This window comes from Macrosteles quadrilineatus, unplaced genomic scaffold (assembly GCF_028750875.1).
Source record: "Macrosteles quadrilineatus isolate MER2022 unplaced genomic scaffold, UCM_ALF_1.0 Scaffold_11__1_contigs__length_5352618, whole genome shotgun sequence".
Classification (NCBI taxonomy): Eukaryota; Metazoa; Arthropoda; class Insecta; order Hemiptera; family Cicadellidae; genus Macrosteles; species Macrosteles quadrilineatus.
The window spans coordinates 3,075,913-3,091,206 of NW_026542604.1; the positions used below are offsets into that span (position 1 = coordinate 3,075,913).

The 15,294-nt window shown below is 35.5% G+C and overlaps 1 protein-coding gene across 1 annotated transcript; it reads left to right on the plus strand.

Moving 5' to 3' along the window:
• The first annotated feature begins 1,197 nt into the window (after nucleotides 1–1,197).
• On the plus strand, nucleotides 1,198–15,206 carry LOC129004834 (probable cytochrome P450 49a1). Its single transcript, XM_054433487.1, has 8 exons — nucleotides 1,198–1,474; nucleotides 2,810–3,035; nucleotides 4,058–4,245; nucleotides 11,967–12,159; nucleotides 12,738–12,894; nucleotides 13,418–13,615; nucleotides 14,354–14,563; nucleotides 15,087–15,206. The coding sequence occupies exons 1-8, from the start codon at nucleotides 1,351–1,353 to the stop codon at nucleotides 15,198–15,200; spliced, it is 1,410 nt and encodes a 469-aa protein (XP_054289462.1). The 5' UTR covers nucleotides 1,198–1,350; the 3' UTR covers nucleotides 15,201–15,206.
• Nucleotides 15,207–15,294: the final 88 nt, after the last annotated feature.

Below are 15,294 nucleotides of genomic sequence, written 5' to 3' on the forward strand. Positions count from 1 at the left end.
GGTAAAATTTGCCACCTGAATACGTCCTAGGCCAAACGACTTCACCTACTCAACCAACACCGACAGAAGAGGTCCAGGGGGTCGTCATCCGTCTTCGAGTACCAGGATCAACCACCGAGTCATCCGACAACGGAGACAAGGGGAGGCCTGGACATCCACGACACGGGCCGAATCGTCTACCCTCAAGATCTTCTCATTGGTATGTTCCTAAATTCAATTATTATTCCCAGGACAAAAAGTTAGAAGAAAGAAGAAAAATTTTAATAATATAAGAGGGGCCTAAGTTAAATAACTACAATTCATTACAATTACACCTAAAGGGTTTATTAAAGAGATGTAGATTAGAGTGAGTGGTCAAATAAAATTTAGTAACTCATTCATGGTGTCAGTTCAATCAGTTCCTAAGTATTCTCACAATCTTAGTAGTCATTTTGTATTCTTCACATTTAAAGTAAACTCATAACCCCAATAGTTTACAAACTACAGTAAAGTAAAGTTGTGCGCTGTTGTCTAAAAAATTATGCAATATGATTACCACCCATAGAGCTATATACAGTATGTAGATCTGTGGTACCACCACGTGAAGACGGACCATGGCAATTTAAGAATATTATTTATTATATTACGGTCTTTCGTTCAAACATATATATATATACAAAACTCTAATTTTATTTATATAGATATACAAACTTCCTCTTTTATATAGATTTAATAAAATTTTAAATAGCATAGTAATATACAAAACTCTAATTTTATTTATATAGATATACAAACTTCCTCTTTTATATAATATTTAATACAATTTTAAATAGCATAGTAAAATCTATTTGGCTAGTGATAATTTTATTACATTTAATCCATTCAACATTATCTCTATGAAATTTCTATCTCTTCCCCTTCCTTCTAGAAGCTGGCAGCACTGATTCAAAAAGTCACGTTGCCGGCGTTCGTTGAACCTCTGAAATGATCTTTGAATTTTGCAGAAGAAGAATGTAAATTCTGGTCTTGTCTTTCTCGTCCGACGTCCTGTATCTGTATAGTATTATCATCATACACACTACACAAACACACGCACTACGTTACGTACGAACTAAGAAGACTACACAGTACAGACAGAGTCAACTGAATGCAGTGGGAGTGGAATCGGAATGTTCAACGAACACTCTTGCATCATGTGTTGCACTGCGTTTGCGATATTGTTTTAGACATTTTTTTGAAAATTAAAAACCTGACCGCGGGATTTTCAAATTGAATTCTGTAGTGGTGATTTGTGTTACTAAATATTTGCTTAATTTTACCTTTATAAGATTATAGCAGGATCTGAACCATAAACTAATTAGAGGTTTGAATATGATCACAAAACTGAAACATTGTGGTAGACAATTCTCAAAATTAGCTGTAAAATCTTTTGAAGACATCCCTTCACCGAAAAAGTGGCCAGTTTTGGGACATGCATATTTGTTTCTTCCCAGAGGTAATTAAACATATTAAATTCAAGAATTTTACAATGCTAGATAAAAAAAATATGAAGGACTGTGTGTTGCAATGCATGAACTTCAGATTAATTTATCTAGCTCTACAAAATACTTTTTTAGCTGTAGCAAGTTTTAAATGAAAATGAATCAATGTTATTTCAATTTTCATTTTCATCTTTTCATTTACTAAAACACATTATTGCATTACTTAACAATTTAAAAAATGACAAACTTATTGCAAAATCACAACTTGCTTTGATACCTTACTTTACTAGCTAGTAATTGCTTACACATGCTATAGCACATCTACCATAGCCATAATGTTCTACCACTGCACCTAAACCACAGATAAAAGTAAATTAAGTTCTTGTTGTGTACCACATCATTTTGTTGCGGTTCATATTTAATTAGCTGTTGTCATAAAATGCAAAAATATAATAGTGCTGCACCCTATTGGTTAACCTCATAACTTTTTAATGCTACTGTATTTATTATCATAGTCAGCTGTTTCAACTAAAAAATTGGTTCTATGATATGCAAAAGCATTAAAAGTTATAAGATTTACGAACAGGGTGCAGCACTATAATTTTTTCTGCTTTTATGAAAACAGCTAATAAGCCATTGACTATTTGAACTAAGCAGCAACAAAAAACTGTGATATGCAATAAGAATAGTCATAGTTGGACCCTTTACAGTTATCTTTATGTTTTTAATTTCATTAATAATTTGTGATATTTTGCAAATTTTTGATAATTTTTTCTCTTTTGTTTAGGTGAAGTGGTAGAATATTATGGCTATGGTAGATGTGTAATAAAGTATACCGTAAATTTAAAGAAGCAAATTTTATCAAAATGTGTCCTCTCCTATTGCAAACGCAAAGCTTGAGTATAACTGCAATAAGCATTTTATACTTATATGCCAACCCCATATGAAGGACGGACGTACTCTGATGGTATAATTATATATTTGAGGGGAAATCTAACCAGGTAAATGTAAATTGAATAGTCTGTAGGTTTGCTGCAGTGGTAGTATTTTTTTGTATCTAGAAGAGAATCTTATAAGGCCGCTGCGAGACAGACAAAAGTGGCAACGGCCACAGAAACGGCAAACTCTGTAACAGCTGTTGCACTAATTTATAACGGTTCGAGCGTGTGCATAATGTTTATATTTACAAGTTTGTTTTTCCTGTTATTACCAATAAGGCTATTCTGAAATTCTCTGAACAAAGTTGGAGTTGCTGTGTGCTGTGTGAAACAAGTTAAGTTTTACTAACAAGTTACACCCACTCTTGTACCATTTTTTAAGTTACCGCAGAAATGCCTTTATATTTACAGGACCATATAAAGTAGAGAAGATGACTGAGGCAATGGCAGATTTGAGCAGTAAACTGGGACCAGTTTTCAAACTTTATTTGAACGGAGAGCACATAGTGATAACGAAGGATGCAGACGACACTAAAGTCATGTACCAGCATGAAGGGACAAGACCTCATAGACCACCATTTCCTGCTCTTTACCACTTTCGGAAACATAAATTCAACAGTGTTGGGATTGTCCCTGGGTAATTTATTTTCTGGATATGGACAATAATACAAATATATGCATACAATATTTGGCATAGATAGATTGGATTTATTCTCACACATTAAATGTGTGAAATATGTTATAGGTAGTTCAAATTTTTTTATTAGGATGTTCAGTAGGCCCACTGTTATATTCTTATTAGGCCCTAGGCTTTCTAAATAAGGTTTTAGTATATAATGCTGATGTTTTTTTAAGAAAATGCAGTTTTTTTTAATCGTCATACTAGTTTACTACTCCTTTACTGTAATTTTTCATGGCAATTTATAATAAGCTGTTGGCAATTATTTTAAGGTATGTTTCTGACCGGGGCACATTGATTTCTATATGAGTGTGTGTGTATTGTGTATCGATTTAATTTTATTTCGTAGTTGCGTAAATTATTTTTAATTTAAAACCATTTTTAACAAATAATGAGTTCTGTTTATAATTCATTGCTTGAGTCCTCTGGTTTTAACTAACCAATGGTTTTTGTTTTTTGTGTCTAAGTAAAGGGGCAACATTTGGCTTTAAAGCCATGTAGTCTCTTGTGTTTTGTATTTTTAATTATCTTTATCATCGAGTTCTTCTGTGGTTGCCTTGATTGCTTATCACTTGAAGGTTGTCTTCATCATTTAAAGTGCATATTGTGAACTTTACTCTAAAATATGAGCAATAAATTTAGTCGATAATAACACTAAAACATAATTGGTTGCAGATAAAAATTAATAGTCTTCAAAAATTGATTAATATGGTATGAGAAGTCTACCTCCACTTGGTATCACTTGTCAAAAGTGATATTCTGAAATTACAACTATTAGTATTACAGCTAATTATTTTTGCAAGTGGATGACAGTTGTTGTACTAACACCAAATATAATTAGTCAGTGAGAGAAGATTCAAGCAAACTAAATAATATTACAGTTCTGTACTAAAAATGTTCTTGGACAATCCCAAAAGACAAATAGGCTATGGTCTGCCATTAAGTGTTTGGTTAGGTATTTACATTTTAATTCTTTCCAGAAATGGCGAAGAATGGTATCATTTTAGAAGAGCAATGAACATTCTACTCAATACAAGCATGTTACAAACCTACAAAGACAAGCAGCAGATGATTGCCAACAGATTCACTGATTATATAGACCGCCATAAAGATGAAAATGGAAATCTTTTTGATTTGTATCCACATCTAACAAAATTTTCAATTGAATGTAAGTAGCACTTTGAAAACATATTTTTTTTGTCACACCGCAGCAAAAACAGCCATTATTCATGCATGCTTTGCAGGCTAAAGTAACATTTTTACTCTCTAGGGAGTAAAAATCAGCTGTTTATTTATTTATTTCCTCTCAACGGTTACACCATTTTTCAGTGAATATGTTACATGTTGTATAAACAAATAAATAAATAAATAAATAAATAAGGTCTTTATTCATGAGCGAATTTCAGTTACAAAACTGTTTTACAAATTGACTCAAGTCAGGACTTAAACTAAATAAAACCTCTTATAACTACGAAACAAAATAAGATTAGTTACAAACTCTTTAGGCGATTCTTAAAACTGTTGTAAGACAGTGCTTTTAGCTTGCAAGGAAGTGCATTGTACTGAGCCGGCCCGAAGTAAGAAAACCCCCTTCTCCCAGCATCAAGAACAACCCTTGGTATGTCAAGCAACAAGTCCTGTCTAGTTCTGCGCTCTCTCACGGCCGACCTCGCTTTCAGTTTTTCCTTCAAGTACTGTGGTGCCTGAGTGACCAGTGTTTTTTGGACGATACATGCAACCTGCTTATCACAGCTCTCTCGGATGGACATTGTATTTGAGATCCTACAGTGACTTGTTATATGATCATATTTTTTAAGTTTGTATACGAACCTTAGGGAGCAATTCTGTAGCCTGTGAAGTATTGTGATCTGTTCCTGTGTTAAGCTGTATCCAAAAACAGTTAGGCAGTAATTTAAAGTAGGGAAAATCAGGGATTTGACCAACCTCAACTTGATGTTTGCTGGGAGTAATGTTCTAAACCTATTAAGCACTTTTAATTTTCCAACAACACGTTTGCTTATCTGTTTTACATGGCTAGAGAATGTCAGCTGTGAGTCAATTGTCACACCAAGAATCTTAATGCTTTTGGAAGTTGAAAGCTCTGAGTTATCAACTGTAACTTTGATGCTATTTTTTTCCAGCTGCTCATAGATTGCTGTATTGGCAAAGTGTATAGCGGAACATTTTTCAGGGTTTAGCTTTAATCCATGATCCTTAGACCATTCACAAACCTTTGAAAGGTCACTACTCATATGCTGTAATGCCTCCCCAACCAAAGTAGGCTGGTATGATAAGAAGATTTGACAGTCATCAGCATAAGAATACATAATCCCGAAATCCAACACTGATTCAATACCTACTATATACAGATTGAACAAGATAGGACCAAGACAACTTCCCTGGGGAACACCGACTGTCTTTGCCACTGACGATGAGAGCTGATTGCCCACCTTTGTAATCTGTGATCTCCCACTCAAATATGTGGTCATCCACTCTAGAGCCTTACAATCAAATCTAAAATATTTTAACTTTGAAATCAACAAGCTATGGTTTACAGAATCAAACGCCTGTGTATAATCTAACGACGACAATACGCTGCACAGCTTATTATTTTTGGCTTTGTAAATTTCATCAAACATGTTTAGCAAAGCTGTGCATGTACTGTGTCCCCTTCTAAAACCAGATTGGTTAACATCTAAAATCTGCTCTGCATCAATGAAATGCGCTATCTGGTCCACAACAACCTTCTCTAGGATTTTTGACAACGAAGGCAACAATGATACTGGTCTAAAGTGTGAAACCATGGATGCATTGTTCGTCTTAGGAAGGGGGATTACCAGGCTATGTTTCCAACATTCTGGGAAACTACCCGTTCTTAATGACATGTTTATTAGGCGTGTTATTACAGGGAGGCAGTAAGGGCTTAGTGACTTAATCATATGAATGTTGATTCCGTCTATTCCAGCAGATGCTGAAGTTATGCTATTCATGGCCATTTTTACTTGGCCTTCACTTACTTCAGAGAAACTAAAAGTCCCAGAAACGTGTTTAGCAATGTTAGATTTGTAATAGTTTAGAACATCAGGGTTAATATTATTACCAGTTCCCATGGTGGCAAAAAAACTATTCATATCATCTGGAGCTAGTTTACAAGAATTATTGTTCTTTTGGTTCAATACAGATGGACCATCTCTCCGAATTGATTTCCAGAACATTTTAGAGTTCCTCATTTCAATATTATTGCTGAAATGGTTCTGCTTTGCCCGCCTTATTGCACCATTTAACCTATTTCTAGCTCCACAGTACTGCTGCCTAGACTCAGGGGAATTTGCATGCAGATGCTCCTTCTTATATTTATTTTTTATTTTTGTGAGAAATTTTATTTCCTCATTCCTCCATGCAGCTTTTCGTTTGGTGACTCTTTTCCTAACTATGGGCGCACACTCATCATAAATCTGAATGATTGAATTTGTAAGTTTAGTACAGATTTCCTCTAAACCATCAATCTTAGCTATCGCTGCCCAGTTGGTTTTTGAAGCTAATGAAATAAAGTGAGGCATGTCAAACTTTGTGAAATCTCGATATGTTATATATTCTGCATTCCGTTTTTGTCTGCTACACGGAAAATCGCAAAAAACCAGTTTGTGGTCAGTTAGTTTCTTACCATAGCTAGTTAAAATTAGGGAAGTGTCAATCACTCCCACCCTGCTCATCTCCATAACACTTTCAGTAATAATATGGTCTATAAGGGTCGATGACATTTCTGTGACTCTAGTTGGCTCCATTACCAACTGCGATAAGCTAAGGGATTCCATCAGATTACTTAAGAACTTGCCATCACTCTTTTTTTCCCCGAATAAATTAATGTTCAAGTCCCCTAATAATATTACAGAGTCTACAAGTGGGAGAGTGTCAATAAAAAGAGAGTATAATACAGATTTCAGGTAACTATAAGGCAAGTCAGGTGGTCTATATAAAAAGCAAACGCAAATCTTTCTGTTTCCAATATCAACTTTCATGCATATATAGTCCATGCGATTGTCAATATCAGTTAATTGCATCAGGTTTACATTTTTTTCAGATCTCACATAGACTGCAACACCTCCTCCTTGACCGGATACAGAGGTGTCAGACTTCCTATCACTCCTCAAAAATGTATATCCTGGTAATTCAAAACAGTCTGAGTTAATTTCTGGGTTAAGCCAAGTCTCCGACACCCCAAGTATGTCAAAGTCAAAATCCTCCAAGACAGAACTGAACTCAGGGAAACCTGTATTTAGGGATCTTATATTTACATGTCCTATCCTGAAACTATCAACTGGACGTTTTTTCCGTTTCCCGAAAAAGACTGCCCCTGAGGCACTGACTCAGTGTTTACACATAATTGCTGGTAGTCACCAGACTTACGTTGGGTTGGTTTGACACCATTTCCTACATCACTTACTTCACTTCCTACTTCCCTAAGCACATCCGTTGAAACCCAATGAAATATTAAATTTTCCATTCGTTTTACACCCACTCTATTCAAATGCCTTCCATCACGAGACAGATGATATCTGCGAATTGTTTTGTTTCCATCAGCAAAGGCTACACCAAAGTTGTTACACATGAGGTAAAGCTGTTCATTGAAATATGCAAGAGATGAGTTGCCTATGTCCCTACGACAAAGAACACTGCTTACAATAAGCTTTGATTGTGGGAAATTATGCCTAGCTGTACTTAAGAGATCTGCCATTTCATGCAAGGCCTCGCGCTTGCCCGAACCACCATTATAACCTGGACCACCGTTGTAGCCATACCTCAGGTTGTTTGTACCAAAACATGAAAATAAATGCATTTAGGTTGACAAGTAACATAATTCATAAGTTTATCTTTTATGTGTCTAATTCTTGACCCTGGATTTACGTCAACCAAAGCCCCATTGTCAGCTAATTTTACCCCTGAAAATCTCAAAAGTGAGTCCCCAATTATCAACGTGTTTGCCAGCGAAACTCCCTTGTTACGATTACCCACCCGCTGACCAAAAGCACTGTCTCTTGCTACATGGACATCAGAAGAAGTAATATTAGGCTCACCTTTGTTCTTTGCTAAAACATGCACTTTACTTTTTACATTTTTTTTCTTTCTTAAGCTACTATTTCTAACCCTCCATACCCCAGAAACATTCTTTACCGAGTCCACTACATAAGTACCCATTGGTTCATCTAAATCCTGTAAAGCACTAAACTTATTTTGACAGTCAATCTGAGCCTTCTGATACATTTGGCTCTTTATTGATCTATTCTTACTCTTGCTCTTACGCTTGTTATGATTTACATTCCAGTTACCATCATCCGAAGAAACTTTACCTTGATTCAACCCTTTGTTTGGTGACTCACTTATACTAACATTATCTACATTACTATCAGCTAGAACATTGGTTACAGGCATGATATCAGTATTTACTAAATCCGTGGACTCAGAAGGAGTACCACACTCATCATTACTTTGCTTCTCTTGAAAGGAGTTCACATTAGCTGTCATCACCTTACAGCCAGCACCTTCCCCAGTAAAACAATTGTACCATTCAAGGAACTGTAAATGACAGGGACTCTCCCTCTTACAAAACCCCTCATAAATAAACTTAGCATTAACAAGTACGCTAAGCCCACACTCAAAAGCATTGTTTTGCTGATTGCAAGTCACTTCTGTAAAAATACATTGTTCAGAAAAAAGCCTATTTGCAACTTCTTTAGCTGTGTTTGAGTTGGTATACTTAAGAGAGTCAAAGTGAAATACATGTTTTGAAGCCACATCAACAAACAGTAAGCTCCAATGAAAAATGTCAGAGTTCAGAGCTTCATGCGTGCCTACTGGATTATTACAAATACATAAAAATGCACAATCTAAGCTAGGAAATGACAGCTGCAATAGGGATTCATCTTTAGCACTACCATGTTTAATAATTTGACTCACAGCAGGCCCTAGGAAAGCAGTTTTTGACTTTGATTGCCCATTGTTGGCAGCTAATGCCTGAAAATAACAATCAATTAGTTTGTCATCGAGAAACCTATTACTAGACCATGACCTTGCCTCGGCTTCTTTTACCTGGGCTTTCATTTTTGCAATAATATTTACAGTTTCTGTCTTTTGTTTTAAAACATGCTCAATTTGTTTACTCAATGAATTTACTTCTAAATCCTTGTCATCTAACTTTTTTTGGATAGCATCCAAATCGCTAGTTAAGTTATTTAGTTTAGCCTTAGTATTACTTAGACTAGATTTTAATTCTATGTTTTCTTTTAAGACAATGTCTTTTTCTTCTGTCAAAATTTCCTGAACATTAAAAGATTCATTCATACAAAATCGTTCCTTATTTTGTATCTAATAGGCCACAAAATATTGAGCAACAGTAACTACTCGAATAATAAATATACAATAAATAACAAATAATATAACAATAACAAAAGCATAACGAGATTTGCACACATTAACAATAATAGTATCAACAATTTTGACTAGATCAAGTAAGTGTAAGTGATTGACGTTACTACAAACATGGATGATATTGACAAACAAAACAATGAAGAAATGAAAAAGTTAAATTGTAGGACACTTGATTATGCTGTTGTAAACAGTTGTAAATTTTAATTTTGGCAATCGTATGAATCAAAATTATTTATCAATTGATTTTTTAGGTAAGGTTTTAGCCTATTGTTGTTGACCGCTCGACATATCGATGGTATAATGTACTGTAACACAATCCTAATAGACAAAATGATTGAATCACTTACTAAACAGCGCTCAATTATTTGCATTAGCAGAATTTTGAAAACAAGCTGGAAGTCGTTTTGAGAGGTTATATTTAGATAAAAATATTTTGTTTTCTAGATTAGGCCTAGTTTGTTAATTAATGATGCAATATGACAAAAAATATAATTAACCACACGGGCAAAAAGTGTCTTTTTAACCCCCGCTCATTTTCCGACCTCGGCTTCGCCTCAATCGTAAAACTTGACCTTGGGTCAAATAGCGTCACTTTATTTCCTTGAACAGGTACAGGAGCTTTGCCCAATGTTAGCATCTGGTTCATCACCTGGCTGCTTTTGACCAAAAAGGGCTGTTCTCCTAGCCCCAAGTATGTAGCAATTTAGAATTATGTGCTTTGCAGTCTTATTGCTGGACTGGCTGCAAAATTGATACCCCTGGTATCATTGATGATTCCCAGAGTTTGAAGGTGTTTGCTGAAATACCTCCGTATCTGACCCTCATTAGACCTAGGGGTTGTGAACCTCTGGCCTTTAAACGCCCTTCTGCCGAGGGTGGAATGACCGTTGCAGCTCTAGGGCACACCCTCGTATCTACATCGGGACCTTGTGTTTCCTAGTCTTTGGGGCTTCTTTGATACGTGCCAGCTCTGGATGAGCAAACCCCTGAAGTGTTGGCAATGCAGCTTCTGGAGTTGCATCAAGGTTTGGTTCTGGTAGGGTTTAGGTTTTCTAGAAAACAACATTCCCACTAGTGAACTGCTAAGGTGCTGAGGCTGAAGGTCGGGCTCAGGAAGAGTGCCGCATGGCTGGGTAAGTGCAGTAGATCATTAGGTAAAAGCGTTTCTCTATCTAGCAGACAGCATAGCAGATTGAGGGGTTGGATCTCGTCTCAGTTGGCTTGGTTAACTCATGGTTAGTTCACCTGTCTTTGGCTGAGCTTTGGTGGGGAAGGTTCACCTAAAAATAGTGGACGACTCAGGTAGAAGTTGTAGGAGTGAGTGAATTTGAATTCTTTATTAGGTAGCTGTATTTCAAATCAGGCATTTTACTCATCCTAACTGTGTTTGTATCCATTGAGAACTTGTAAAAAAATGTTTGATGTCAATGATAAGACTTTAAAAAAAAAAAAAACAGGCATAGGCTAATTAAAATTAAATAATAGAATAATCTGTTAAGTTTAATGGGCTGATAATAAGTGATTGACGAATTATTACGTTATTGTTATGATAAATAAATAAATAAATAAATAAATAAGGTCTTTATTCATGAGCGAATTTCGGTTACAAAACTGTTTTACAAATTGACTCAAGTCAGGACTTAAACTAAATAAAACCTCTCATAACTACTAAACAAAATAAGATTAGTTACAAACTCTTTAGGTGATTCTTAAAACTGGTGTAAGACAGTGCTTTTAGCTTGCAAGGAAGTGCATTGTACTGAGCCGGCGCGAAGTAAGAAAAACCCCTTCTACCAGCATCAAGAACAACCCTTGGTATGTCAAGCAACAAGTCCTGTCTAGTTCTGCGCTCTCTCACGGCCGACCTCGCTTTCAGTTTTTCCTTCAAGTACTGTGGTGCCTGAGTGACCAGTGTTTTGTGGACGATACATGCAACCTGCTTATCACAGCTCTCTCGGATGGACATTGTATTTGAGATCCTACAGTGACTTGTTATATGATCATACTTTTTTAGTTTGTATACGAACCTTAGGGAGCAATTCTGTAGCCTGTGAAGTATTGTGATCTGTTCCTGTGTTAAGCTGTATCCAAAAACAGGTAGGCAGTAATTTAAAGTAGGGAAAATCAGGGATTTGACGAACCTCAACTTGATGTTTGCTGGGAGCAATGTTCTGAACCTATTAAGCAAGCACTTTTAATTTTCCAACAACACATTTGCTTATCTGTTTTACATGGCTAGAGAAAGTCAGCTGTGAGTCAATTGTCACACCAAGAATCTTAATGCTTTTGGAAGTTGAAAGCTCTGAGTTATTAACTGTAACTTTGATGCTATTTTTTTCCAGCTGCTCATAGATTGCTGTATTGGCAAAGTGTATAGCGGAACATTTTGATATGTTGTACTTTACTTTATTGTTGCTGACTGATATAGCAGTAACATATCATTGACCAAAGATAATGTTTCAGCAATATCAGTAATATGTCCGGGAAGACTCTTCCCATGCCTGGACTCAGATCAGGGTCATGTCTCAGAGCTTGTCCAAGCCAATGTTGACTTCATGGATGGACTCTATCAAACCCTGATTGAACCTCCTATATGGAGGATCTACAAGACAAAAGGATACAGAAAGCTGGAAAATGCTCACATGACTATTTACAGGTGAACTTTTGAATTATTGTGTTCCTTTGATCAAAATAAATCGTTTGAGTAAACTAACTAACTATTTAGAACTATATACCTTACTAATATATATCCTTAACCAAACTATACAGAAATTACATTTTACAAAATTTGCCGATATCAACATGATTCATACTCTTGGCAGGAGCTTCAATTTGTCTTTATGTTGTTTTCGGCTACTATGACTAGTGACAAGATTAATTATCTCATTAAAGGTGGGGAACGGCTAGAATTATTGTGGATGAAGAAAAAGATGATGGTGAAATGAAATATTATTTTGAACTAGCCCGCATAGGCGTGGAAGGAGCTCGATGGAGACCCTAGTTTACCAATATATACTTCGTAATTTTATCTTAAGCCGGGTTTACCTAGGTGCGGAAGTGGAGCGCGGAATGCGGAGAGCAGTATCCACTTGTCTTAGGCAATTTAATGTTAATGTACACCATATTAATCCCTTTTCCGCTCTCCGTGCCTAGGAAAACTCAGCTTTAGTCATCTTTTTCAGCAGTCCTTGAAGGAACAAAGAATAAATTTAAAATTTGTTATATTTTTCTCAGGTTGCTAAAAGAGAGAATCAGTCAAGTGTTTGACGAATATCAGAAGGGAAGTCTCCAAGATCAACCTGTGATGGAGGCGCTCTTCAGCAACAAGTCTCTGACTTGGGATGACATTGTAATGCTAGTGATGGAAATATTTACTGGGGCAATCGATGCGGTGAGTTTTAGCCTAACTTAAATATTTAAATTCCACCTTTTTTTTATAATAGTTGTTCATTTGATAGCCTATATGAACTTCTATGACAAAGTGAATCAAACCTTTATTGTTGCTTTCAGTTGCCTTGACCTTCTGCCGGTTACATCATCATTAGTGTGTGTAGATGTTTTTCTTGTCGTCTTTGTGATTATTTACTACATGCCTCAATTTTGAGGGACCGACCACACAATCTGACCGTTTTGAACCTAGAAGATCAACACAAGATTTCAACACTGTAAACACTCCTTTAAATATCAATTAAGTTTAGTGTACTGGTGAAATAAGCCTTGTTGCATTTGCTTATTTATTCTGGTATCACGTGGTACACCAAACCTGAAACACATGGAATATGCACTCATTCTTATCAAAATATGCACCTGATCATCAATTATTGCTGTTAACTTTATTCTTGTGTACATTTGAAATAATATTGGTACTTGTGCTTTCTTCTACTATTATGTCATAAAATATGTTATTGTTACAGACTTCAACCACATTAGCCATGACATTGCATTACCTCTCAAAAGACTCAAAACTTCAAGAGCTGGTCCGGAACGATAGTTCTCTTAAGTTGACACGAGCGTGTTTGAAAGAAACCCTCCGAATGTCACCCACTGCGGGCGCCAACAGTAGATACCTGGCCAAGGACGCTGTTATTGGGGGTTATTCTGTTCCAGCGGGAGTTGAGTAAAAACAATAGTAAAAAAAATTTATCTTGTTAAACCTAATTAACTCTCGATTTACAACGTTTTTATCAACAAAATATTTATGTTGAAAATACGAGCTACTTTTTGTCTACAGAAATTACAGGACTTATGTCCCTGGACTTATGTCCACCCTGTATATACGTTTGCTTTGAAACTTTTTCAAAGATACTTTTAAGTAAATTTTTTGTTAAAGCTTCACTCCTAACTCTTTTTCACTTTTTGATAACTCTCATAAAGTTGCTTAGTCAAAAATTGTGTTATCTTAGTTATGAATTTGATATAAATTTGAGGATTTTATTACAATAGCAGGGTCACCTGAACTAGAAAGAATCCATCTAGGCACAAACATTTTACACTGTACGCAACAATTAATTAGATATTCCACTCTAATTACAGCATTTACAACAAAAAGGAAGATATGAATTAATGAATTTATTTCCATTTAGTACAAACTTATTACATGCATTGACAGTTTTTGGAAATTGAATTGGAAGATATTTTCCACAACTTTCTCCTTGGTAGAAAATACTGTAATACTGTACTGGCAGTGAACTATTTTATTTTGTGTTTCTTTTGTTATGGTGTGCTCTTTCCATTCACATAAGCCTGCTGTCCTAACAAAAAACTTAAACCTAAGCCGTTGTGCTCTATGTCAGGGAATGTTATGTTTATAATACATCACCGTTTGTGGTAAATGAGTGTTGATTTTCCAGACACTAGTATCAGCTTTTAACTCTGTGTCTGGTCTTGACCCGGAGTATTTTGAATCCCCATCATCATACCAACCCGAGAGATGGCTGAAAATTGCAAATCAAAGTGACAAAAAGATTCACCCGTTTGCATCTCTACCATTTGGCCATGGACCAAGAACCTGCCCCGGCAGAAGCATAGCAATGACAGAGATGACGATACTTCTCTCAACTGTAAGTAGTACAAAAATATATACATGTATTGGATAGGTCTAAAATATTCCCAAATTATTCGTTTTGAGCCTCAGGGATTTAAAATTTACCCTATCTATTTTAATTATTTACTTTGGATATTTTATGAACAAAAATGATCAAAATAATAACATTAAACTAGTTTTTAGTGGACACACACATTAAGCATAATCAAACAGGACCAAATGCACCTTGAATGGACTCGTTACATTATTTAAGGCGCAACTCATAGAATAAATAAATATGACAAAAATCATAATCAACAAATAAATAAGACATTCACATTTTATGAATGGCTGCCAAATAAGCTATGATGATTCCAATACACTATTAGATCTAATACATATTGGATTACAGAAGCACATCATGTGAGTTTTGGAAGTAATCCAACTTTTAAATTAATAATTTTGATTATTTGTTCAACCTCCTACACACGTTTTTAGACAGTAGATTTATTTACTTTGTATTAAAATTTAGTGTTTATAAAACACTATTATTTTTGTAGGTGCTGAAAAAATACAATCTACAAAGTTGCAATGATGATGCAATTGGTATGATCTACAGAATGAACAGAATACCAGACAAACCAGTGACTGTCAGTTTCTCTCCAGTAAAATGATTATCACACGAATTCTTGTTTTATTCCTTTCGACCAAGTGTTTTGTGTAATTTATTCAGGGTGCAACGATGCTTGATATGGTCTGTGCTCTGGC

Excerpts from the sequence above, each read along its gene's own strand:
- LOC129004834 (XM_054433487.1), top strand. The coding sequence starts at position 1,351 with ATGATCACAAAACTGAAACATTGTGGTAGACAATTCTCAAAATTAGCT. Across the intron at positions 1,475-2,809 it reads ATATTTGTTTCTTCCCAGAG|GACCATATAAAGTAGAGAAG; the intron begins GTAATTAAACAT and ends TTATATTTACAG. Across the intron at positions 4,246-11,966 it reads AACAAAATTTTCAATTGAAT|CAATATCAGTAATATGTCCG; the intron begins GTAAGTAGCACT and ends ATAATGTTTCAG.